The sequence below is a fragment of the Glycine max genome, chromosome 11, assembly GCF_000004515.6.
Source record: "Glycine max cultivar Williams 82 chromosome 11, Glycine_max_v4.0, whole genome shotgun sequence".
In the NCBI taxonomy this organism is placed as follows: domain Eukaryota; kingdom Viridiplantae; phylum Streptophyta; class Magnoliopsida; order Fabales; family Fabaceae; genus Glycine; species Glycine max.
This window is the reverse complement of record NC_038247.2, coordinates 11655357-11681784: the sequence shown is the minus strand read 5'-3', so window position 1 is coordinate 11681784 and position 26428 is coordinate 11655357. Positions and strand designations below refer to the sequence as shown.

The 26428-nt window shown below is 33.0% G+C and overlaps 2 protein-coding genes and 1 pseudogene across 2 annotated transcripts; 2 read left to right on the top strand and 1 right to left on the bottom strand.

The window, feature by feature from the left end:
• The first annotated feature begins 361 nt into the window (after positions 1-361).
• On the top strand, positions 362-7107 carry LOC121172612 (beta-galactosidase 8-like; annotated as a pseudogene).
• Positions 7108-8293: 1186 nt separating this feature from the next.
• Positions 8294-11923, top strand: LOC100818220 (fasciclin-like arabinogalactan protein 12). Its single transcript, XM_041006793.1, has 3 exons — positions 8294-8431; positions 8583-8747; positions 11022-11923. Exons 1-3 carry the CDS (start codon positions 8294-8296, stop codon positions 11772-11774), a joined length of 1056 nt encoding a protein of 351 aa, XP_040862727.1. The 3' UTR covers positions 11775-11923.
• An 8878-nt stretch (positions 11924-20801) lies between these two features.
• LOC100817691 (zinc finger protein BALDIBIS) lies at positions 20802-23816 on the bottom strand. Its single transcript, XM_003539064.5, has 3 exons — positions 23107-23816; positions 22564-22963; positions 20802-22146 (listed from the first exon to the last, which is right to left on the bottom strand). Exons 1-3 carry the CDS (start codon positions 23273-23275, stop codon positions 20991-20993), a joined length of 1725 nt encoding a protein of 574 aa, XP_003539112.2. The 5' UTR covers positions 23276-23816; the 3' UTR covers positions 20802-20990.
• Positions 23817-26428: the final 2612 nt, after the last annotated feature.

The window sequence follows — 26428 nt, the reverse complement described above, 5'->3', positions numbered from 1 at the left end:
CTGGGTAGATTGAGGTAGAAATAAGAGATAGATAGAAAGAATTAGGATAAAAATAGGATTGAGATTAAAAGAAAAGAGAAAATAAATAATAATTGTGACAAGTAACGTAATGAAAAAAAAAAGAGAAGAAAATAGTAAAGTTAAAGAGAAAGATGACAGGTGTTTATCATTAAGGATACCTGTGAAAAAAAATAATCCTTAGGACATTGGAACTTCTTTTCTGGGGCATACTTTTGCAAGCTAAACAAACCTCCTCTAGCTCACTGTTTTATTGTACTAATTGCGGAAAACTAAACTCAAACTTGGCAACAGAGCTTATGCACTTCTGGAGGTGCTAGACTATTTGCCAATAAATGAAACAATGAATGATTCTGTTATGGTTGCATATACTTAAATTTACAATTGATGCCACTTAGAAATTTCAGTAGGATGGTCTGATGGTCAATGCATATAAGTTCAATCTTGCTTACTTTACCATTAATCTCTAGTTAGTTATCATCAAGGTTTTAATTATCAGTCCCGATCGCGTTACGGTTTTGTCTTGCGAACAAATGTGACTGATGCGATCCCAATTACGATTGTGGACAACTAAAAAATTTTGATGTTACAGTCCAAATCACAGCCTAAAATCATGTTTTAAAACCTTGGTTGTAATCTGGATCGGATATATGGCTAAGGGCGTGGGGACAGCTGCTCCCACTAAGTTTTGAGTTTTCTTTGATATGATATATATAAATATTATGTTATATTACTCCATTCTCTAACCCAAAAAAAATATTGTTACACTGTTAATAAATTTTAATATTATTAAAGAATATAAGCTATCAAATTCTAGTATTATCCTACTAACCATTCAATCTATTACACATGTTAACTTTTTATGGCAGAAATAAAAAAGACTTAAATACAATTTTGTTTCTCTTATTTAGTTTAATCTAAAATGTTTGTTCCTTTATTTTAAAATGAAATAGAGATAATTGATTTTTCTATTTTTAAAAATTCACAATTTTAGTTTAATCCGTAATTTCGTCTATGTTTTAAAAGCATCAAATTGGGAGGAGTATTTCTTGATTTCAATCAGAAGTCATAAATTGGAAACAATTTATAAAGTTGGGGATTATGTACTTTGGTTTGGCAGTATAATTTTGAAGGTAGGGGTGATTTGGTCAAATTTGTGAAGGCAGTAGCAGCAACTGGTCTATATGTCCATCTCTGGATTGGTCCATACGCATGTGCTGAATGGAACTACGGGTAAATTTGGATCTTATTTTTATGTATCTTATTACAAGGAAGTTCATATCTGATCATGGTCTTTAACTTTCCTTAACAATGGTTTCCCTCTTTGGCTACATTTTATTCCGGGAATTCAGTTCCGAACTGATAACAAACCATTTAAGGTAATTATTCCTTTCCTTTCTCCATGTCTCTCATCTTGCTCCACCTGCTTCCTTCTATCATGTGAAATTGAGTAGTCTTCAGACAGAAATGAAGCAGTTTACTGCTAAGATTATGGATATGATCAAGCAAGAGAACCTCTATGCATCACAGGGAGGACCTATAATTTTGTGTCAGGTTTTTCTTAAATTTCATTAAATACATTTCAAATTTTCTTTTATGAGAAATTATGTCATCTAGATATCAAAGCATATAATATAGACTGCCAGTTCTGAATTTCCAATGGCCTACTGCCTACTTTTTAAATGTGAAAATATTATGTACTTTCCAATGCCAGATTGAAAATGAGTATCGGGACATTTATGCGGCCTATGGTCCTGCTGCTAAATCCTACATGAAATGGGCAGCATCAATGGAAACATCTCTTGATACAAGAGTACCTTGGGTATTGTGGCAACAGGCTGATGCTGATGCTGCTGATCCAATTGTGAGTTTTCTCGTGTTATGTTTTTGTTGAATTTGCTACAAATTTCTAAAATATTCTTAAATATAATATGTATGAAAATAGTAGAATATCCTAGAACTATAGTGTGAATATGGTAGAACAATTTAAAACTATAATGTGTATGAATATGATAGAACAATCTAGAACTATAAGTGTATGTATAAGATAGAACAATCTAAAACTATCATGATACTAATCTATCATGAAAACTCTAGAAAGACCTAAAGTAATATAGAAACATTCATCACCATTGAGAGGTTGGTGACTTGAGCCTATAAATAGGCAATTGGTATGTTGTGATTGATCATCCAAGAAATCAATGACATAGTCTTCTTTCTAAAATAATTCTCTAAAACTATCAACTATCAACTATCATCTAATAAACTACCAACAGTTTTACTAGATTGTCTGTCTTCCTGATTCCTTAATATATAGAGCAATCTTACTATGCTGCCGTATACACTTATCCTTCTTGATTATTAATTTCACAATTTGTTATGTTAACTACTTTTAGATAAACATGTGCAATGATTTTTACTGCGATCAATTCACAAGTTCTAATGCAAAACCAAAGATTTGGACTGAGAATTGGAGTGGATGGTTAGTGTACTTTTCTATATAAACCATTTAGTTTTTTAAAGGTCACACTCAAAATATGATCAGATTGATTGTGTATTATAACACCCATTTTTCGTAAAATAAATAGAATAATGGTTTTATTTAAAAATAAATAGAATTTTAGAAAAATAATAAGATTTTTGTAATTAAATAAATAAAGATAAATAATTTTATTAATTAAAAATAATAATTTTAAGGTAAATAAAATAAATATATGTTCTTAGAAAATAAAAAAAAAGTTTTATTTATTCATTTGATAGGTAATAAAATAGAGTTCGTTTTTATAAAAAATAAAATAAAGAAAAAATAGAGTAAATAACAGGATGATAGTATCCTACTTATAAATAAAAACATATTAAGTCAGCTTTTATATTTAGGATACGTCTCTACACTTTATTCCTCTCAAATTCGTTTTCTCTTCCTCCTCTTCCAAAATCCTCTTTTTTTTTTGCATACATTCAAACCTGACCCAGTAAAACTATGACATCAGACTCGTTAACTGTTGGATCATTGTGAAATTTGAACACCGAGTTTGAACTCATTTCTTCATATCTCCACCGTTGGGATTTGCGAAAAAATGTCTATGGAGGGAGAAATGCTCCTCGTATGCAGACAGTGGAATGAAGGCTCCAATCCCTTATTCTTCTCTCTAACGCTTGGAAACCCTAGTAGAGCAACCAGAGGAAAAGCTTAAGGAATCTTAGGGAACCGCTAGAGACACAACTATCGTTGTCGGACTACACACGTGAGCCGACATAGAGGTAAGGGATGAGTTTATCACAATTAGGGTTAAAATGAACATGTGTAGGAATCCTTAGAGGATCAAATTGAGATTTATTTTGGGATGTTTGTTATATTACAATTTTTATGTATGATTATAATTACGAGATTGTTATGTTTGATGGACCAATCGATGCCCTAATGCAAATTGTTTGATAAAATTGAGTGCTCTTGGTGTTTTCGTGTTTTTTACCTATGATTTTGATATGATTATGTGAAATTGTTTGAAGGGTTTTACTCCCTATGTTGTGAGAAGCCTTTTGTATAATTTGTTTGTGTTTCGGACAATATTTACTAGATTAGCATGATAAATTGTTATATTGGGATCATGAAATTGTGATTGAAATTATGTGTAAGGGATAAATTGAGCATGTGTTAATCTGTGGGATACATGTGAACATGTGATGGTGGATTGTGACATTGTGAGATGTTAAATTGTGGACATGGGATATGGTTGTGAATAAGTGTGTGGTTAATACTTGATGTGACAATACTTGTATTATGAGTTGTGAATTATACAATAACCTAACTGGTGTTTACCTTAAGAAAAGTGTTTATGCACAAAGTGTTAAAAGAAAAGTGTAGGGTTCCAAGTTAGGAAACTGAAGTGTTAAATTGTAGCATAATGTGTTAAACGTATTTGAAGACAAGTGCGAGATCGTGGGTATTGTATAATTCATTAGCAGTGTCTGCGTGCAAAAGTTGTTTTAAGAGTTGAACCTGAATCAAGAAGGTGAGACCCTAACGGATTCTTCAGAGTCTAGGCCTTGGGGGTAAATACACTTGGTTTGAGTGTTTCTTTAAGCTTATGTTGATCCCATATGGTAGAGCATTCTCGCAAAACAGAGTGACCCTGGCTAGTCACCTTATGATTTACTTAGTGAGAGTGACCTGACATACCTGTTATGAGGCGTGTCTTGTTATATACTCCTAAGTGTCCCATTGTGGTTTTTCACTTATATGGTACAACATTACATATAGGCTTCAATCTTAGTATAATTCTTGCATAATGTCTGTGAATTGTTTATTATGAAATTTGTGAGTGTTGTTAAGTCTTGACTCGAGTGCGTGATTCATGTATAATGTGATTGGTGATTTCTATAATGAATTTTAAATGATAAAGGAGTAAAGTGACGTGGATTGTATTAAGTTCAGTTACGTTATGAATAGTTCTATAATGTATTTTGATTATATCTTTGTTTATTTGTATTTTATTTAAAAATGTGATAACTCATTCTTCGTGTGCTGTTTGTGTTTGGATCTTGTGATGATCTCAAATCTTGTGTTCGTGGAAACAGATGACTAGGTGAATGACTTTAAATGACCTCGTGCTAGAGGACACGATAACACAATGCTCTGATAGGATGTGATGTGACATTGGGGCATTAGTTTTTTGTTTTAATTGTATGATGTTCCAAATATGTATTTTACTTTATTTTATTCCACTCTTTAAATTGAGCTCTTTTATAAACTTAGACAAACTTATTTTGAGCCGGAAATATTTTTAATAAGTTTTATTTCGTAACAGTGAAGCGAATGTGATATTTTTACCCACGTGAATTGGTTTAAGTAATTTGTATAGAATTGATTTAATTAAATTTCATATTTTTATGTTTTTCTTACTTATATGTATGTTGGGGTAGAGGGTGTCACAAATAGAGTAAGATCAATTGTTTATGACTGTTCCTAAAGTGTTCATTTCTTTCTTTATTTCAATGGAGTTTTCAGGGAGTGAAATGGGCAACCATGAGAAAGCTAATGTCAAAGTAGACACTTCACACTAGTGTTTGGGAAGAACACAATTGATCTCCTGAGTTTAACTGTGGGACTTCAGGTTGGTTCGTCTTTTATTTTTATAACTTAGATAAGCATTTAGAACTAAGGAAATTTTGGTTAGTAATATACATTGGATTGTTAATCCCTCCCCATATCAGTTCACTTTATCCCTGTTCTTATTACTATATCAACTAATGCAAACTTTATGTACATCAGAACTATGGAGCTTTTTTTTGACACATGGGGTGCAGGGATAACTGGTCCAGTGATATTGAAAGGTTTGAAGAATGGCAGCACTCTTGATTTATCGTCTCGAAAGTGGACATGTAAGGTTAGTCTCAGCCTAACTAAAGCCAATTATTTTCTTTCTCGATTTGAGTTTTGATGACTTCATCAACGGAAGAAATACAACTGAAATACGGTAAATTGGATTTCATTTTTCCTTTTCTCTTTTGAAGCCATAGATAGAATACACGGTCTATAATTTTGTGAATTCAGGTTGGCCTTAAAGGTGAAGATTTAGGTCTATCAAGTGGTACTTCTGGACAGTGGAATTCACAATCTACCTTACCTACAAATCAACCTTTGATTTGGTACAAGGTAATCTTATAAGAATATAGCATCTGTTGAAATTCTCAACTTTTTTCTTAATTATCCTTTCATTGTTATAACTACATTGGCGGACAAAGTCTCTTTGCACCTATCTGTTTCCTTCGTTTATGGACTGTCCAATGTCATGTTTACTCATCTGTGTTTGCATCTGATACTGCACAATCACATACTTCAAAGAAAGTTAAGGACATACTACCATAGGACAAATGGTTTTGCTGCTAACCAACGCAAATACATATGCTAGACAAACTTTGTTGCTCCCTCTGGCAGTAATCCAGTTGCAATTGACTTCACGGGAATGGGAAGAGGTGAAGCTTGGGTGAATGGACAGAGCATTGGGCGATATTGGCCTACATATATGTCTCTCCAAAAGGTGGCTTTACTCACTCATGCAATTGTAGAGGTTCCTACAATTCATTCAAATGTCTAAAGAACTGTGGAAAACCATCACAGACATTGTAAGTGTTTAGATATTCTGCATCAGAGAATTTGAAACTTGAAAATAATTTGTAATTGTTTGAAGGAAGTGAAGGCAATCCTGTTAGGTACTCATTGAGTAACTAATCTGGAAGATATCATGTACCGCAATCATGGTTACAACCAAATAGAAACACACTTATATTGTTTGAGGAAAGTGGACGCAACCCTATGCAAATCTCTTTTGCTACAAGACAGATAGGAAGCGTGTGTTCACATGTATCTGGATCTCACCCACCACCTGTAGACTTGTGGAATTTAGATACAGAATCAGAAGGAAAAGTAGTCCCTTTAGTGTCACTGGAGTGCCCGTATCCTAATCAGGTGATCTCATCCATTAAATTTGCAAGTTTTGGAATGCCTTATGGAACTTGTGGGAACTTTAAACATGGACACTGCCGAAGCAACGAAGCTCTATCCATTGTGCAGAAGGAGTTATATATCAAGCTTCCTTTTTAGGTAAGAAGTTCATATATGCCTTTTGGGTAGCTAATCTGACTTTATTTCATTCGGATTAACTGACTCAAATGAGCATTAATTAACAGGCCTGCATTGGTTCAAGCAGTTGTAGAATTGAACTATCTATTAATGCATTTGGAGATCCATGTAAAGGAGTAGCAAAGAGTTTAGCTGTTGAATCTTCTTGTGCATAGACATGTCGCTTCAAACCTTCCCACTTCCTAGCTTGGACTTGGCTGAATAACACTTTGCACTCTCCCAAGTCTCTTAGACTCATTGTTGAAGATGATTCCTCATTAGCCAAAGTAAAATGGCATTCTGGTAGTAAACCAGGAAAAAAAATGTCAAACAAAACAATGTATTTACTTTACAAAAGAGGAAAGTCTCACTTATGCATGATGTGTGATAGTGGTATGTTTTACTCGAAAGGAAAGTTTCTTACTCACTAGACAAGAATATTGTTCTCATACATCAGTAGTATGACAGACGAAAAATGAACAATAGGGCTACTTCTGACAAGAGAAGTTGGATTAGTTAATTAATTTGTAATGGAAAGTTTCCCTAAATTAGAATTCATCATAATATCAGTAGTGCATGTAATCACCATTTCATTTACGAAATCGTGGGGCAACATATCAGGTCATTGTTTACATCATCACCAAGCTAGAAACCAAAATACTGGCATGTCAATAATTCGATCAGGAAACTTTTATCATGATTATTGATGATAACAGTAGCCACCAAGTTCTTCGTTGACAGCAAACAACTGTAATCAGAATGAGACCATTGGCATTATGAGATTCCCTGTCCAAAGCCTTTTTTTCAATACATGCAGAGATAAAGATTTCTCAAAATCTAGATGATAATTTTGTGTGAAATAAAATACTTGCATGTCTTTGATATCGATAAACCTTCCATCTTCATCATCCATGCTCACTAGTTATAGATTACAGAAGACTTTTTCTGAGTTGTAGCCGAAGTATTACGTTATTATACATAAATGTTTAGTTATAGGAGTGTAATTTCCATAACCTATAAATGAATAAATAAATAAATTGTTCTGCTTGAGTACAATCATCAAAGCAGAAAACACTAAAATTCACAAAATCAATTGATTGCGATTGGAGATTGGTGTGGCCTTCAATCATAAAATCACATTGCTCCATCATTGATGCAACACCTCGATATCCTTACCAGCTAGCAACTGTGTGCATGCTCACAAATCACAATTTTAAGGTTTTAAAACAAAACCATTCACCTGCCTATCGTTGACTCCGACTCCTACATTTGCTCTATAAAAGTCATCTCCACCATATAATCAATGCATCAAGTGCCCACTGCCAACACAAATCCTACCAATTGTATTCCTTTACTCATGATGAAAAACCAATCTATCTTGTTGTTTTCCCCAGCTTCTGCCCCTCTCAAACCAACCCAACCTGCTCCTACCACACCAGCTGCTGCTCCTCAACAACCATTGGTTCCCTCATTGCCACAACCTCCAACTGATTCCACCCGACAGTACTCCAGCTGTTGACATTGTTGGAATCCTGAGGAAGGCAAAGTCATTCAACATCCTAATCCGCCTCATGAAAACCACCCAATTGATCAACCAACTCAATGCTCAGCTTCTAACTACTAAATCAGGCGGCATAACAATTCTTTTGCCCGATGACAGTGCTTTCTCAGAACTTAAAGCTGGCTTCCTCAACTCTCTCTCTCTCTGATGGCCAAAAGATAGAACTCTTGCAATTCCACGTTCTTTCAGACTATGTCTTTAGCTCCAACTTTGACACTCTGACGAACCCTGTGAGAACACTTGCACCTTGCACGGGCTAAACCAGGAACGGTGGAACTGAATGTGATAAGTTATAGAGGGAGTGTGAACATCTCGACGGGTGAGGTTAACACCACCATCACTGGCATTATATATACTGATAAGCATCTTGCTATATATAAGGTGGGGAAGGTGCTTCTTCCTATGGACTTCTTTACTGTTGCTAAAGCACCGGCAAAGGCACCCTCATTGGCTCCAGAGGCGCCTAAAGAGGATAAGGAGAAGTCACTATCCCCAGATTCCTCAGAATCATCTGAGATTAATTCCACAAACGACAACTCTGGCACTGTGAAATCAATTTGCATGGAAAGTGGGCGTCCCTTGTTCCTGGACTAGTTCTTCTGATTGTATTGTCATCATAAACCAAAATAAGTTTGGATGAATTTGCCAACGTTCAAGATAGTAGTTAAGTTACCATATTGTTCAAGTTCAAGAGTGTAATGATGTGTTAAGCAATTGCAAGAAAGGAGTGAATACTGTCGTAGTGAATTTATCAGAGTGGATTAGGCAATCTGTGATTTGATTGATTGTTGTATCCCTTTATAAATTTAAGTGTTATGCTATGATTTCTTCAATAATTTTTGCAAGCTTTATTATGTCTTCTGAACAAGAAATTAACAGAAACTATCTCCAGTTTTTGCTAATTTAATCCTCCAATTTGTTAAGCATAATGCAGGTCATACTTTATAAGTTTATAAAGTTAAACAATGACTAGTTGTAATTAAAGGAGGTGAGAAACGAATATTTGCCTAATATTAGCAAATAATGGTTGGATTGCAATACAAAAATAAACCACTTTTCCAAAGGAGATTTTATTTTCTCTTCTGAGTAAACTCCATTTAAGCCCCTGTTAGTCCTTGGCACTTTCTTTAAATAGCTAAATAATAAAAGTCATATCTTTAACAGGCTAACTAGATTCACGCCAAATTATGATTGGTTAAGCATGCAGTTAATTGCTTCTATGACACAGAAAATGGTTTAGTTTTTATGTATATGATATAGGATGCCTGGCTTAACTAATTCTCTTTCTTTATAAGGGAACAGTGCATGCACTACTACAAAAAAAGTCTTTCCACATCGATTCTAAAAGGCTTTCAACATCAGTTTTCAAAACAATGTAGAAAGTCAATTGACATCGATTTTTTGTCAACCGATGTAGGCAGCGTGTCAAAATGTATAAAAATGTCTTCTTGCATCGGTTCTGTTTAGGACCGATGTAGAAGTCATTTTTTAAATATACATATATTTGTATTATGGAGAAGTGAATCCCATGATCATGTGAGTTCTTATCTTTAGTTGCATTGAAATAGTGTAGTTCTACTAGCTAGAAGTTGAAAACTCGGCATATAAGGTAGCAATTAATAAGGTTATGTTTACTGATACGACATTTGTTTGAGAGCTGAAATTTATGATCCCAAGTTCCCAACATATTTTCTTCTCTAAATGCTTCAAATTTAATCTATTAGACAAACGAAGGAAAATATACATTAAACCAAAACATAAGAATTTTTGTCACACATATTTCTTTTTTATGAGGCTTCAATTGTAGATCTGTTCTAAAAAGTCATAATAAGCAGTGTGGACTAAAGTGCAAGGTTTACTTAGTTTTGGATAGGCATCATACAGCGAATAGAGAGTATGGCACATCTCACATCGTACTAGTTCCATGCACAATCAAACACCTGTCAGTGATCGAGACAGTAATTATCAATTTGGCCACTCAAACACCTGTCAAGTGTACAAAGTCACCCTGCACCTTTCAAGTTAGATTTTCATAGATCCCTTCCATGCATCCAATTGATGTAAGATGATAACCTAAGAATTATGACATATGAAAGCAACATAGTTGCATATTTTATGTTCACATCATAAACCATCAGCCAATGTTCTGGTTTTGCCTCTTCTCACTGCCAACTCAGTACTCCCGAATCTCTCACCACCAATCATGATTGATGCACCAACTGTCCATGATAGGTAACTGAAAATTGTTTTGGGAGCAAAGCTTTAATCGTCCTAACACACACCTTGTACGCATCATTCTTTCCCCTGCCTTAATATAAAAAGGAAGTCACTTCTTCCATTTTTGCTCACTTCAAAACAGACCACAGCAATAGCATATTAGAGTCTCATCTCTCAAGTGTGCAAAACAATCATTATAACATTCCATTTGAATAGCACAAAAATGATGATGCAACAACATTTTCTCTTCTTCCGTGCCTCATTTGTACTTGTGATGGTCACCACATCAGCCCAACACTCACCAGCAATATCTCCTACAATACCAAAATTACCACAATCACCCTTGGCATCTCCACCGGGAATGAATATGATAGCAATCCTGATAGAAATAACAGCACAACAGGCCTCATACCACTACCTTAGGCAGTTATAACAATTCCACAAACTAGCTGAGTAGGATGTTAGCAAATTCTGTTATAACAAATTATATTCTGTTAGAAGGAAAGCACTATAAATATGTAAGAAGTGGAATTAAGAAATCAATCAGAACAATTATCTCAATTAGTTTTCCTTCTTAGTTTCTTAGCAGTAGTATGGCAGTAGAGTAGCATTACGTATCAGAATACTGTTCCATTGGTACCAGTGTCTCCCAACGGTGCCCCTACACCCGCCACCGCAAAAGCTCCTACAATTGACATTGCTCAAATCCTGAGTAAAGCCAAAAGATTTTCTGTTCTGATTCGGCTTCTGAAGACGACCCAGTTGATCAACCAACTCAACTCTCAACTCCTCACATCAGGTTCCGGGGGATTGACCATTTTCTCCCCACCTGATTCTGCCTTCTCGAAGCTAAAAGCAGGCTTCCTAAACTCACTCAACGACAAGCAAAAGGTGGAACTTTTACAATTCCACACTCTTTCTTCCTTCGTCTCAATCTCCAACTTCGACACTCTCACCAACCCGGTTCAGACCCAAGCCGGTGACGATGCTCAAAGGCTGCAACTTAACGTCACCACTTACGGAGGAAACCAAGTGAGCATGGCCACGGGTGTCGTTAACGCCACTATTACCAGCACTGTTTACTTGGACAACAAGCTTGCCATTTATGAGGTGGACAAGGTGCTTCTTCCACTTGACGTCGTTCTTCCTAAGCCAAAGGCTCCAGCACCTTCACCGTTTAAAGGAGAATCACCTAAAACGAAGTCATATACAGAAGAAAGTGGTGATGGTAACAAAAATAGTGATGATGATGGTGCTGTTACGGTAAACGCTTCTGCTGGTTCCGTGAATTTGATCAACAACGTAAATTTAATGTTTGTTGTGGGGCTCGTTTTGATGGGTGGAGCCATGCTGTGAGATAAATTGTTGATAACAAAAGGAAGGGTCCAATGATTTTGTTTGCTTTAGTTCGTGAGTTGGATGGGATTCAAATATCTTTGTCGTGCTAGTTTTTTGTATCACCGAATTTCCGAGTCTGAAAGGTGTGTAGTATATGTATGCCATTTTGGGTCAATATTTATGTATTAGTGATTTTTCTTTCCATTTTTGTCTTCTTAAATTGTTTTTTTTTCAATCATGTTTTTGCACTTAGAACATATTTCTATTTCTCAAGGTATTTCTTCTTCCAAAAATGTTTTTAGATACCTAAATATTATTCAACACCTACTTAGAGAAAAAAAAAAGAGATATAAAAACTAATCAAGGTATTTCTTTTTTTGATTGCTCGTGCAACACACCTTTGGTGTAATTTTTATCTTATTTATGTCTTTTTTTTATACGGATATTAGGTGACATGCATAATTTATAGGTAAGTAAATTTAATTGAACAAGTTTTATGTCCTAAATCAATAAAAAAAAATCAAAATTTTGTCTTGAAATCAAAATCGATCAACATTACTTAAGGGGTTATTTTATAACTTTTAATAAATAAAAAAACAAATCACAACATAAAATAAAGTTACCAAACCATACAAATAATTTAGCCTAAAGATCATGATATTCTATAAATACATATCTTATTCCTTTTCGTCAAGGCTCATTTTATGAAGGTATGGAGGAGAATAATTACAAGATAGCTTCCCCTTATATACACAAAGAGGCTATTTTTGGATCTGAGTCCATGATCAATTAGTCACTAAGACAACTTTATTGATAATCAAATCTTGTTCACATAATTGTATTGTAGAAAAGTAAAGTTATAATAATTTTACTAAAATATTATTGCACTATTATAATTTTTATATAATACCAACATATAACACTACTAGAAAAAACATAATTTATGACGCACATTCTACATCGATCGTGAGAACCCGTCATAGTTGCCTTAACGGTGGCATTTTTGTAATTAGGAGCTTCTTCATCAACGACGGTGCTATAAAAGCACGTCGTTGAACAGTGCTATCCCCTTTTTCCAATGTGTTTTTCGGAAGCACCGTCATTGAGTAGCCCATCATTTAGCCACCTGAAACCAATCCTCGTGCACTCACTCACTAGTCTTCGTGGTAGCTATCTTCCACGCCGCCTCACCCCGTCGTCGAACATCTTCAGCCGCCGTCACTTACCGTGATCATGTAGCTAGGTCAGTCTCTCATTTCCTCTATTTGATTGTTACATATATGTTGAAAACCCTCCATTAGGGTGCGCATCCTGAAAAGTCGAACATTTCCTTCAAGGCCTTTGTGGTCTTTAGTAGTTCTATGCCAGTTTTGAAAAATTTCAAACATTAGGGTACGCATCCTAAAACCTGGAACATGAGGGTACGCATCCTAAAAACTCGAACATCTCTGCTAGCAATGCATAGGACACTATGAAATTCCAATTAGTTAGGGAGTGTAAATTATAGTATACTACATCTCTTTTCAAGTATAACATAGGTTGTTGAGAGCACTTGTGCTTCTCTGAATCAATTTTGAAATTCAACTTAGCATCTAAAGCTAAACTTCATTTTTCCTTCCTTCTTGTTTTAAAACAAGATGGAAGGATAAATGAAGTTGCTCCCTTAAGTTAATGACAGAATTTGTATGTATTAGCTTTATCATAAGTTAGTTTTAGGTTTTGGACAGGTGCATGTATAGAACCTAAAGTTTGAGCTTCTAAATGAGAAATAGCTTCTGGTTGAAATGAAGCTTCCACAAGGAGTGAAGCATAATTGGTTGGTTTATCTAGAGAACCTTGAATTGGTTTGTGGGTAGCATTTCATGGTTGAGTTGTGAGTTGGGTAACTCCTATTCTTGTTTCAATTCATGAAAATGACAGTAGAAGGTGAGATGGACAGGCAGGGCTATGAAGGTAGCATGAAGCATAGGTTAGACAACGAAATAATGTATATGAGATGTAGCAGCACTTTATTTTCTTTTTAGCAGTTTTTTTTTCTTGTTGCGCATTTATGATTTCTTTTGCTACTTTTTTTGTAACGTTAAAATTTAAAATATTGTTATAATCAATTAAATTCGAATTTCTTCAGTATGTGTCCCTATGATTAAAATGAACGGGTTGCCTGATGGTTAGAATGGCTACTTTTTTATGAGAGGCAAAAAAAGATTGATTGAGTGCATTGTTTTAGTTTAATGAGTTACACATTCTTCATATTTTGACTTCAATGTTATTCAGTTGCCTAAGCTTGTAACATACGTAAGAATTCAATTTTCATGTGGTGAATGGGATATGGTGGTGGCAGACATATTGGTTGGATACGTCATTAGTTAGATTATAATAGGAAATTGCGCATGCAAGAAATGAGATCGTAAATAGTGTCCACACATTAATTATAATGTGTCTAGTCAGCCAAGGTAGTAGGAATTAGACGATTAGTTAATAAGGTTGGATTTACAAGAAAAAAAATCTCATTGCAGCACATTGTTAATTTGAGTGCTCCTCTGCTTAGCCTGTCCTGCTCTGTTAGTGGAATGGATATATGTGTTTGCAAGAATGTGGGCATAAAATGTGTTATAATAACATGTTAAAATACTAGTAGGAATAATAAGAGCCAATGCTAATAGGTCTCGTAAGCAAAGGTTAGCTGGTATAGGATTTTACCAGGATTAAGGAACACGCGTCCACCTTCTCTGAAAGGCTTTTACCAAAACGCTATTTTTTTAATAGTGATACATGTGTATTTTTTAATAAAGCAATAAGTAATAAACTATTTGATGGAATATAAGTGAAATCTATATAAGTAGATCTTTGTAAAATGTTGCTTGAATTTTGAGACATATTCTAGTCCTAACTCGCCTAAACTTTCTTTCAAGGAAAATAAAAAGATAATAAACAATGTCAAGAAATATAAGTGATAATAAACTAACCAAATCAAAGATATTAGTCTCTATTCGTGCAGATAATGTTCATACAATTTAGCATTCTCCTTCCTTTAAATTTTTTTCTTTTCTATCACTCACATAATTTGAATTCATTTTAAAACATATATACCTAAGTAACCTAACCATGCATGTGTATGGAAAGTGGGTGTCCCTAGTTCTTGGAATAGTTCTCGTGGCTGCATTGTCATCATAAACCAAAAATTAGGATCTACACTTGGTTAGCTCCCATGCATGCAGTTAACATGCAAAATTGTTATGACATATTGTGTGATTTGCGAGAAAGGAGTGAATACTGTTGGGGTTAATTATAAGAGTGGATAAAAAGATCTGTGATTGTTGTTTCCGGCTACGAATTTATTTTATATACAAGAGTGTTAATTGGTTACTTCAATATTTACTAGCTTTATGAAGTCTTCGATCTGAAAATGAAATAGATATAAACTTTATTCTGACTTACCAGAACCTAGTCATCAACTTATTATTATTTTATGTAAACAAGTTAACCCTTCAATACTATTCAACTAGTAGCAGAGGAGGAAATTAAAAAAAAAAAAAAGGAAAAATATTTCTTGCATGAATTGCCCAAAGCAATACGTATTTATTTTTTAAACTAGTACCATGTAAACAATTGCATTTGATAGAAGAGAATGCTTAATACAACGCAAAATAAATTTGAAGTGTAACCAATCAAGCTCATTTATATTTCTTTTACGAAAGCATTTTTGTTTACAATTAAACTTCTACCCCAATTTATACAAAGAGCGAAATCACAAGTAAGAAATCAAAATAAAATATGTACCGTCTTTTCCCGCCATTTATATAACTAACTTTTTAGTTTAAAAGTTTGAGAACAGAAAAATTCCCCCAAGAAAACGAAATTATTTTTCGGAAAGAGAATGTAAGCAATAGCAAAAAAAGAGAAAATGCTCACAAGCTGTCTCACAGTACTTTAAGATGAAAGGAAATATATAGCATAAAATTAAGAGTTATATTATTTTTATTTATTTATTTTCTAATATTTCTATAAATTTTTTTATCTCGTTTTATTATATCATCTGTTTTATTTTCTTTGAATCTCTTATATTTTATGAAAAAAATATATAAATTTAAGGTACAAATGTAATAGTTCTCTAAAACTATATAGCCACCATTTTATATATATCTTAAACATATTTTTTTAACAGATAAAATAGTAATTATATAAATTTAATGGTTCTTAACACCATTCATTTCTTAATTTTCAACAAAAAAAGAAAACACTATTCACTTCTCATTTTTTTTATTTACAGATGGATCGGATATCTAACATTTGTTTAAAAATATATCGTATTTAAAACTTAATTTTTATTGATTGAAATATCGTTCTCCCTGGATCATGGTGACTGAGAAGTAGGAAAAAAAAACAAAAATATACTTTCAATATTAATAAATTGCTAATAGAAAGAGGAACCACTTGAGATCTATTTTTAATAATTTAATAATCCATTTGATTGTGGGAAAAATGGATCTGGATCACTAACCATTACTAAAAATACAACGTTATTAACAAAACGATTTATATGTAATTTGAAAAAAAAAATCGCCACTGAAACTTTTGCATAGCAAATTATATTATAAATATATAAAATATGAACCATTAATTTTTTTATCAATAATTAATATTAGTTGCTTTATCTTTAATCATTATTTTAGAGAAATTAATCCCTTCAAAACATAACATCAAATTTCCTTCTTAACAAGGACTGCTACAGTGATTGTTGTCGGTTACGGGAGAGGCTCTCGCAAAACATTAAATCGAACCTGAATATTTGATGGATTATAAATATTTTTTCTGTTAATTAATAAAAAAAAACATGACAATGTTAGGTTAGGTAAGAAAATGACATAAAGCAATATAATTAAAGCTTACATAAATCATAATAAATTCTACAAGAATTCTTCTCTGTTTTTCTCTCACTGTCGTGATAAAAATTAGTAACGTGAAATGATCTCGATTGTATTAATTTGATGATCCATCCCCCACATTTCATTGCTATAAATCTCTCTCTAGCTCCCATCTCACCACACTAATAACCTTAGAATATGGATGTAGCACTTTAATTAATTTCCTCGGTAGGTAAGATGCTTATTCTCATCAGAACTAACGTAACTATAGCTTTCCTCTTTAACTAAATCCTGTACATTCACCTACCTGTCATTCTCTCACGGCAATTTATATAAGCTAGGCATCCCCCCACATGCCATTTTTTGTTCTTTTCCTCACACGTACACGTAGCTATTAGTAATCACGTGTGTGCAACACAATTATGCACCACCACGTAATAACATTCTACTGCTTGGTTGGTCCCAACTCCCCAAATCAACAAAGATTAATTTAATTGGTAAGGAATAAACTAATATTCCAAAATAACATGAATTTAATTTTTATTGTTAATGCGAAAACTTTAATAGTGGATAATTTATTTTTTTAAGTATTTTTTGAGTTTTGGGATTTCTCCTTATGAGTATTTAGACCACTCACCTAGACTTGATTTTATTCAGAAAAAAAAAAAATTCACCAATACTTTCAAATTCTTTTTAACTGTATCACCAATTCAGCCCAAGGTGATAATAACGATACGATGCACTTTCAGTGAACTTCGGGTTCCATGATTTTCAGCGTATAGTCTATGTGGATGTGGCAGGATGTGTAGTTTTTGTTGCTGAAGCATGAAGGGTCTAATCTTATCAGTTGTAACTTACTATAATGTTTTTTTTTTTTTTTTTGTGTGTGTGTGTGTGAAACTTACTGTAATGTTTGATTTTTCTTATCAGTGTACGGCCACGATATAGTCTGGTTTGCTTTGTCATCTCACGCACCAAGCATGTCTAATTTTGTATCTGCCTGGCTTCGACTTGTTTTTTGCTTTGTTTTATTTTATCCTTTTAAACTTTTCAACTTTCAAGTTGTTTCTTTGGTTAGATAAGGTATGATTTTGTTTTTCTTCTTACAAACATTTTACACGTATTTTCCATTTTTTCTTTGGAAAGACGTATGAGCATATGCATGATAAGATTGGGATATAGATATAATTTATATCTGGTCTTAAATTCAGATTTCGTTGTCACTATTATACCCATTAAAAAAGTATTCATACAAAGTTCGTTTAGTAAATAATTTAATTAAGTTTTTATTGAATAAATGTTTATCATATAGCTATCTCTCTATAAGCTGTTTTTAATTATAATCCAAAAGACAAATAAAGTTAAATTGTTTTTATATAAATTATAAACTGTTTCAATATAAGTTATCTTAAAGAATTTATTGAAATGAGTAAAATGAAAACAACTTATAAACAAATCATAAGCTATTTTTATAAGTCATCTCAAACACTTAGACAAGTGTTTATTACTAGTATGTTTGGTCTAGTGTTTACTTTACGCACATCTCATTCAAAACCATCAGTTATAGCTTATTCATTTTTTTTGAAATTATTTTGGTTGTGGTTTTATGCATGTGAGAAGTGTCTAAGTACATGTTATTCCATGAAATAAGCCAAAATAAGTTATAAATAAATTCTTCCAAACACACTCTTATTTCAATTTTAAGTATCTATTTTTATAATAAAATCCTTTTATGTTTAGATATTTATTTCAAAATTTATGATAATTTTAAAAAAAATAATTATGTCCCTACTTTTACTTAATTTTAAATATTTAAAAATTATACACTTGCAATGAGAGTATGTAACTTAAAAAAATTGTAACATTTCTTCAGTACGATTTTTTAACAAGATCTAAAATCCTGCCTGGGTAGTTAGCAATTAAAATTAGCCAGTTCAATCTGTTTTTTAAAACCATATTATATATCTTTAATTGTAAAGGAACTACCTCCATTATTTAATTTGCAGGTGTTCACAAGCTTGATAAATTTTTCAAAAAAAAACAAATCAAATTAATTAAAATGGCTTTGATCCAAACCTAACCAGCCAAATCGATAAAATCAAATCACCATCAGTTAAATATCAGTTTTGTAATTCGAATCTCTGTGACTCATTTTCAACCAATTGACCTCTAATTAATCATGTACATTGTATAAATAGTGAGCATATTTTTTTGACAGACATATATACTAAGCATAATAAATAAGATCTTTTCTAGACTGTTATTATTTATTAGAACAACAAATCTAACTATACGTTTATTTATTTATTTTTACCAACTAACTATACATTTATGCTTGTATGATTTTTTTATGATAACAAATATAAACAGTACTCTCACTTAATATTGTTTCGCACACACACATACACTATACGACCTTATATCGCTAGCAAGGATGGTTAACTAATATGTGCAGTATAATGTTTTATTTAAAAGGCTAGATATTGAATTCTATAATTTTTAAAAAATAAAAAATATTTTCAAATTCTATGAAAAAAATTCAATCAGCGTGTTTTCCATCATGTTATTCTAGTTTAAATTTGACGAAGGAAAAATACAAAACATTTTTTTTGGTGCAGAAAAACTAAATTAAATTTATTTATTTTTATTGATTCCATTTTTTTTCTTAAAATTAAGTCAAATTTATCCAAAAGCATTTCCACTGTAGTGTTCATTCATAAATCCCATTTTGTTCTCCTTTGTAATAAAGATTGAATGAAAATAAAAGTAACAATAATAAATTGCTCTGTTTATTTATGATTTTCAAAATAAGAGGCAAAATACCTTAGTTTTAATTATTTCTTTTTGGTTCACGTGATATCTTCTTGTCCTATTCCGCTCATTAACTATTCATTCAATCATTACGTAAGGAAAACAAAATTTATTATTTAAAGTGAGTGACACGGATTAATTCCTTTTAAGTATCTCCAAAACTTCCTATTTATTATTGAACTTTTAAATAATAAAAAAATTCTTCTTTTCTTCAATATTATTTTTCTTTTCTTTTCATATATCCAAATCTTAATTTAAAACTAAAATTATATATACTTTTAGTACTAAAAATAAAATTAATTTTTGTATAGATAAATAAATAACATAATTTCAAAAACTAAAATAAAACTACCCCTTTTCTCCTTAACAGAATATTGTTAATTTGTTGTGAGTTATGCACAAACGAGCATAACTATTTAGTTCAAAATAATTTTTACACGAAACTATATGAATTGTATTAAGGCATTTTACACGAAACTAGTATGACATGTCAACAAAATCTATATTACTTTTTAGTTTTTACAAGAAACTAGTATCAATTATGCAGACACAAACTGTGTAAAGCTATTATTCACAAGTTAATGTAATTCTTCAATTCATATTAGTAGTATATTAAAATTAAACTTTAATTTTATTATTCTTCTTTCAAATTAAATTCACATGTGTTGTAACCACTCATAGTCATGAAATGTGATTTTTTTTTACAGAAAAATTATATATAGTAAAATTACAACTAGAAGGACGACATAGGTAACGAAATCATAGAAAAGAAAGCATTTAATTACCTCTATATATAGTCTTTTTTATTTCACGATGGAAAGCATTTCACGCCCTACACAGTTAAAAGGCCACTGAAAAGGGGAAAAAAAAAGAACTAGGTCACAGCCACCAGGTAATTAAATTGTACAACAATGAAAAGTTTTATCAACGTTACACGTCAGAGAAAAAATTCTAGCTCTAGCTAGCTTGGTAAAAAGAGAAGATAAAGATAGTGATACTGCTTCATCCATCCATCGACATGCATGGCCATAACGGAGAATCAAATCACCCTTTGAGTTTTGGACTGATATATATATATATATATATATATATATATATATATATATATATATATATATATATATATATATTACTTTTGTCCCTTCTCACATGCATCGGCCCCACGTAACTCACGAGACCCCTGTATGATATCACACGTGAAATCTCCGGCCACCACGTTTTACTGTGCATGAAATGCCAGAATCGATATATTTAAGAGACATAAAATTAATTTAATAATTAAAAAAATAAAAAAATCACGGATTCAAATTTTCATGAGTTAACAAAACTAACATTTACTAATAAAAAATATACTCAATAACTTGCTTAATTAATTTCTCAATCGGTCTAACTCGGTATAATATACTGTTCGGTTTATAAGAGAGTAGCGGCTACTACTAGCTGGCTAGCTATATATATATAACTATGACACAACTTCACTAGTTTCTTTAGCTCTAAGATACAGTTTCAATAAATTGGAAAGTTTGAAATTAAGTTGAAACTGAAACTATAGCTAACACTAGCAGTAGTGTCCACCGTACTGGCTCTGCAGGTTCATGACTGATGCTGAGGCTGAGGCTGACCCCATTGCATTAAATTCAACAAGGTCTTGTTGAAGAAAAGGTCTTCTTATAGAGTCAATACTATTATTATGATCTCCAACACCCAAGAAATCTCTTGTTAAACCAAGTTGTTGATTCTTGTTATTTGAGCTTAGTGATGAGTGTAATTGCTTTCCCATAATTGATGCTTGTTGTGTCTCTTCATCCACCGGCATCACCATGTGCTCCAAACCACCACCCTTGTTGGTGCCATTCACAACCACAAACGAGTTACTATTGTTTGAGTCGTTTAATAAATACCCACCTCCAAGGTTGTTGTTGGTGCACCCAGCAGCTTCCACACTCACCAACTCGTTCAGCTTCTGAACCTCAACAACAACGTTGTTGTTGTTGCTGTTGGTGGTGGTGGTGCCCAAGATGGAGCCAAATACGTTGTCGTTCATCAACCTTGAAGATCCCATTTGAACCGCTTTGTGCAACAGTGTGGTGGCTGACATGTAGTGATGATGATGAGGTGGTGGGTTCTGAATATCACTACTACTCAAGTACAAGTTATTATAAGAGGCTCCGCTATGCGACAAGTGTTCTTTGTTTTCTTCTTGTTCTTGCTTCAGTTCATGTGGCGGTAGCACAGACACGTTGGCATTGCCACCTCCAAATGATGCTTCTGGGTAACGGTAATTCACAAACTCTGTCTGTGACCCAAACATGTCCATTGTTTGAACTAAATCAGTCACAGAGTTTGGTCCTGAACCTGAATTAGTAGTGAAACCATTTGGTTTTGTTGAGAAGTTGTTAAGAGTGTGGTGGTGAAGTACTTGAGGATTATTATTGACTTGGTGATGATCCAGCCATAGTGGTAGCCTTAGCTTTTGTTGTTGATGATGATGATGATTCGCCAATAATGCTTCTGATGATCCACCACCGAATAATTGATCTGATGAGTGGAACCCTGAAAAATTAATCTGAGGGATCCTCGAAGCTTGAGCATTGGTCAAATGATGATGATGATCGTTTCTCAAGTTGCTTAAAGCTGCTGGAACTGTTGTTACCCTCGCACTTTCTTCAGCCAAAGCGTCACAAAAAGCTCTATGCGTTATGAAGCTGTCCTTCCTGATTTGTTAGCACATATAGATATACACACAATAAATAAACATCAATTAAGAACCCTCATTTAATATTATTCCAAACAAATATTCTCTCAATTACTACTCATTTCATGTATGAAATTTGTTTCCTTCATCATCCCGTATGCATTAGATATTTTTTTTATAGGTGAGAATCAAAGAGAGGACTTGAAAATTTACAACAACAACTTATGCACTTATGATCAATCACGGGAACTAGACTTCTTGACAAGCATGTACTAGTTTAATGAATTAACTGAATATTAAATTGCAACTGTATGTAATCATGGAAGATGAACTAATTAAAAGAACAAATTAATTATTATAAGATGATGAGACATTAATTAAAGGAATTGTATTAATTATTATATAGTATATAGTATGTTTATGTGGAAATGCTAACCTGGAGAAAAGTGTGCCACAGTCACATTTGTACTCTCTAGTCCCACAAATCTTGCTATGGGCCTTCCAATCGGATTGAACAGCGTATTTCTTGGAGCACTTGTCACACTTCCACTTCTTCTCGCCATGCTTTCGGCTATAGTGCTTCTTTATCCCTGTCAAGTCCCCCAAGGCTCTTGAGGGGTCATGGTGCACGCAACTCTTCTCAGGGCACACGTACACCTTCTTCCTCACTTGATCTTTGTTCGCTCTCTGTTTCAGCTTCCATGGAAGGTTGTGTCCACGTCTATGCAGTTGCAAATTCTGGTCCCTCTGAAAACCCTTGTTGCAAATTTCACATAAGAAACGGTTGGTAGCCATGAGGGACTTTGGCGAAAGAGCCACCACTTCTGCATCTGGATCTGCTTATATAATATTAATATACAATTCATGTTAGTAATATTATTTTTATATATAATTAAATTAACTAGCAATTAGTTAAATCAAGAAGAATTTTTTTGTTAGTAAAAAATGAGTAAAAGAGATTAGTTAATTAATCACTTGCCTGGTGTTCCGGGTAGACTTCTCCTTCTCTTAGCTGGATTTGAATTAGGGTTAGGATTAGGGTTTGGGCTTGGGCTTGGGGGTTGAACATGAGCATGATGATGAACCAAGGAGGTGGCTCTGATGGTGGAGTTGGGAGGAGGAACAGAAAAGGTTTCTTCAGACATCATTTTTGAAGAGAAGAAAAATTGTGTGTCCTAAACTAGAGCTACCTATGATGGCAAATTTCCAGAAACAATAGTGGTTTTGAGGAAGGTACTGCCAAAACAAATATATATAAAACCAAAAAAGCAGCGTGTTATTAGAAGCTAGCCACTACCGGTGCTTGTGCTGGGAAAAGAGATTAAGATAATATAATATCTAGGCACATATATTGAAAGAAGACTACATATAGATAGATGGATAATCATTTTCTTCATTCGATTGATTTTCTCAATGTTTGAAACATGGAAAAAGAAAAGGAATATGTGTCTGGGAAGAAATTGAAATTGGTTTAACATGTGAATCGCGCGGAAAGCAAAGTCATAGTTAGGAACGAGAGAGTTAAATGAAGAGAGAAGGGAATAATAGTTTATAAAAAATATCTTTCTCAACAGAATGATAGATAGATCTCTTCCTTTCTCTCCTTATCTAACACGGCTGCTCTGATGAGGGTCAGTCAGCCATAGACTCTGCGGACCACTTTCTCTCTCTCTTTCTCTTTCTCGCTTTATATATACTAACTACTAAGTAGTAGTATAAATCTACCCAATTATGAGAAACAGTTCAAATTGCAATTCTACCAAGTCAACCGAACCACCAATTAAGCTGACACTACAAAAATAAATTACTTTTAACATAGTTAGAATAACATTAATTTTATATAAAATTAATATAAATAAAAATGTGGTCACATAATTGTAAATAATATGATTTCATTAATATGTGATTTTTTAAAACTGATGTTAATGAACTTTCGTTAACATCGGTTTTCCAAAAATTAATGTTAACGAAGTCACTTTAACATCAATTTTTGGAAAAAAATTGACGTTGTGTTATCATATTTATAATATTTTTTTCGCGCTTTTCGCGCTCACTCTCACTCTCTCTGTCTGCGACGCTTTAGTCTTGCTCTCATTGTCACTCTCACCCTTCACCAGAGCTCTCACTCTCACCCTCACAACGATCCTCTCCTTCACAACTCTGACTCACCATCATCACTCGCAAAGATGCTTCCATGCATTCTACTACGACGTCGTTATTGTTTCGTCTTCTCGATACCTTGCGACTTGAAGCTTTATTTGGTTTCGAGGCCTGTTCCCTCGCGACTTTCTCCCCAAGTTAGTATCTCCTGAAAATGTGCTCTTTGTTCCTGAAAATGTGACTGAAATGTGCTAGTTGACCTTGATGGTATTGCTTCAACCATGAACATTTTTTCAATATTACAATATTCAACTCTAGTTGACCTTGGCCCTTTATATATAAGAGCCTTCGAATTGAGTATATTCACATATTGCATTGTTCATAATGGTTGGTCACCCTGTTTGAAATTGATAATGGTGCTAAATGTTACTAAACCCTTATGAGGTGAATTTGTTATTCTCTAATGAAGCTTGTGTTCATAAGCTATGGTAGGGTTATTGTTTTTTATTTTTTATTTTTTTGCTTGATTTGCGGTTATGCACGTGGAAGTTAAAACTATACTTGTGTTTTTAAGCTATGGTAGTGCATCCTTTTGTATATAGTTGTGGCCTTGTGGCCTTGTGGGTCATGTACATTATATGAGGTTAATGGTAGTTCTTAGTAAAACTCTTTGGTGGCACAGTTCTGTTTTTGTAATGCTGCATATATGATGGTTTTATAAAATTTTCATAAAAGTGACAATGCACCTAATACATAAGAGGTCATATGAAGCTCTAGTAGCTATGTAGTTAGTTGTACCAATGGTTACAATTTAGTTGCATTAGTTGGTCTCAATCAATTTAGTTGCATTAGCTGGTCTCAATCAATTAAGATGTATAAATTAGATGATAATCAATCATGCAATCATGTTCTATGGTTGTTGGTTTTCTTTCATACGTTGTATAGTACTTAAAAGATACCACTGCTTTAAGCAAATTTATGGTTCTTAAAATAGAAAAAATGAGCATTTTTTTACCAATCCACACACTCCTTTTCTTTTATCATCATCTTTGAATTAATCCATAAAATAAGTATTATTAGTATTCTAGTATTTTACTTTTTGCTACAAATAGTTATACTAATTTACTTTTAATCGGCATGGAGCTTTATGAATGGTCCAAAGAAAATGAAAAGATTAGTGTTCTAGTATTAGTGTATGAACAAATTTTTGATACAATTGTATACTGAGCTTATTGAGATGTTATTCTTTTTATATGTTTATTTATGTTTCACCATTTAATAATAGTAACTTTTATATTGTAAATGGAGTTTAGAAATGATGGATGAAGATGAAAAGAATTGGAATGAAATGGTTAAGACAATGATGAAGATTAACATAAAATCATATGAAATATTCAACACAATTCATATTAAGGATCAGGTTAGAAATTTCAAGACCATTCTCAAATAAACATGACATGATATAACACATCAGTATTACTTATATTAATTTACTATAAATGTAGCCTTATGGTGAAGTGAGTAGGACCTTTGCTATAAGATGGAAGGATCAACTAGAACATACTTGGTATCTGCTAGACAACAATGACAACATCCACTCTATTACATACAACTAAGATTTGGTGAACCCAACTATACTGGTTAGATGAACAGAACTCATAGATTTTTATGGACTCACAAGAAATCATCAAGTGACCATGACCCATTTTGGACTGAGTGTTTTCTTTCTAACCATCTTCAAAAGCAACTCTCATCCAAAAGCTTATCCTAAATGACATTCCTTGTACCACCAAATTCCTAACTTAGACACTTTTAAAGTCCTGTTGAATGAATACAAAGTGACTTACAGCAGTTTGGTGAGTAACTCAACACGATATATAATCAATACAAAAACACCTATGTCTGTCAAATTATAAAATCATATACATATTGAAGATGAACTTAATACTAATTTCAGGATGTGTTGAGTATCATGTACTCATTTATGAAAGGTGCAAGATTCATCCATCTGAATTTGGAAGAGATTACGGAATGCGGGATTGTTTATAATAATTAGAGAAAGTCTGTAAAAATTGGCTATGGATGAAGGACTTTTGCACAATCACAAAATTTGGAAGCTGAAACTCAAATTATACTTGAGTTCTCATATGCAACATCTAACTTTGTTTTATTTTAGATTTATTTTTAATTTAAGTACATTA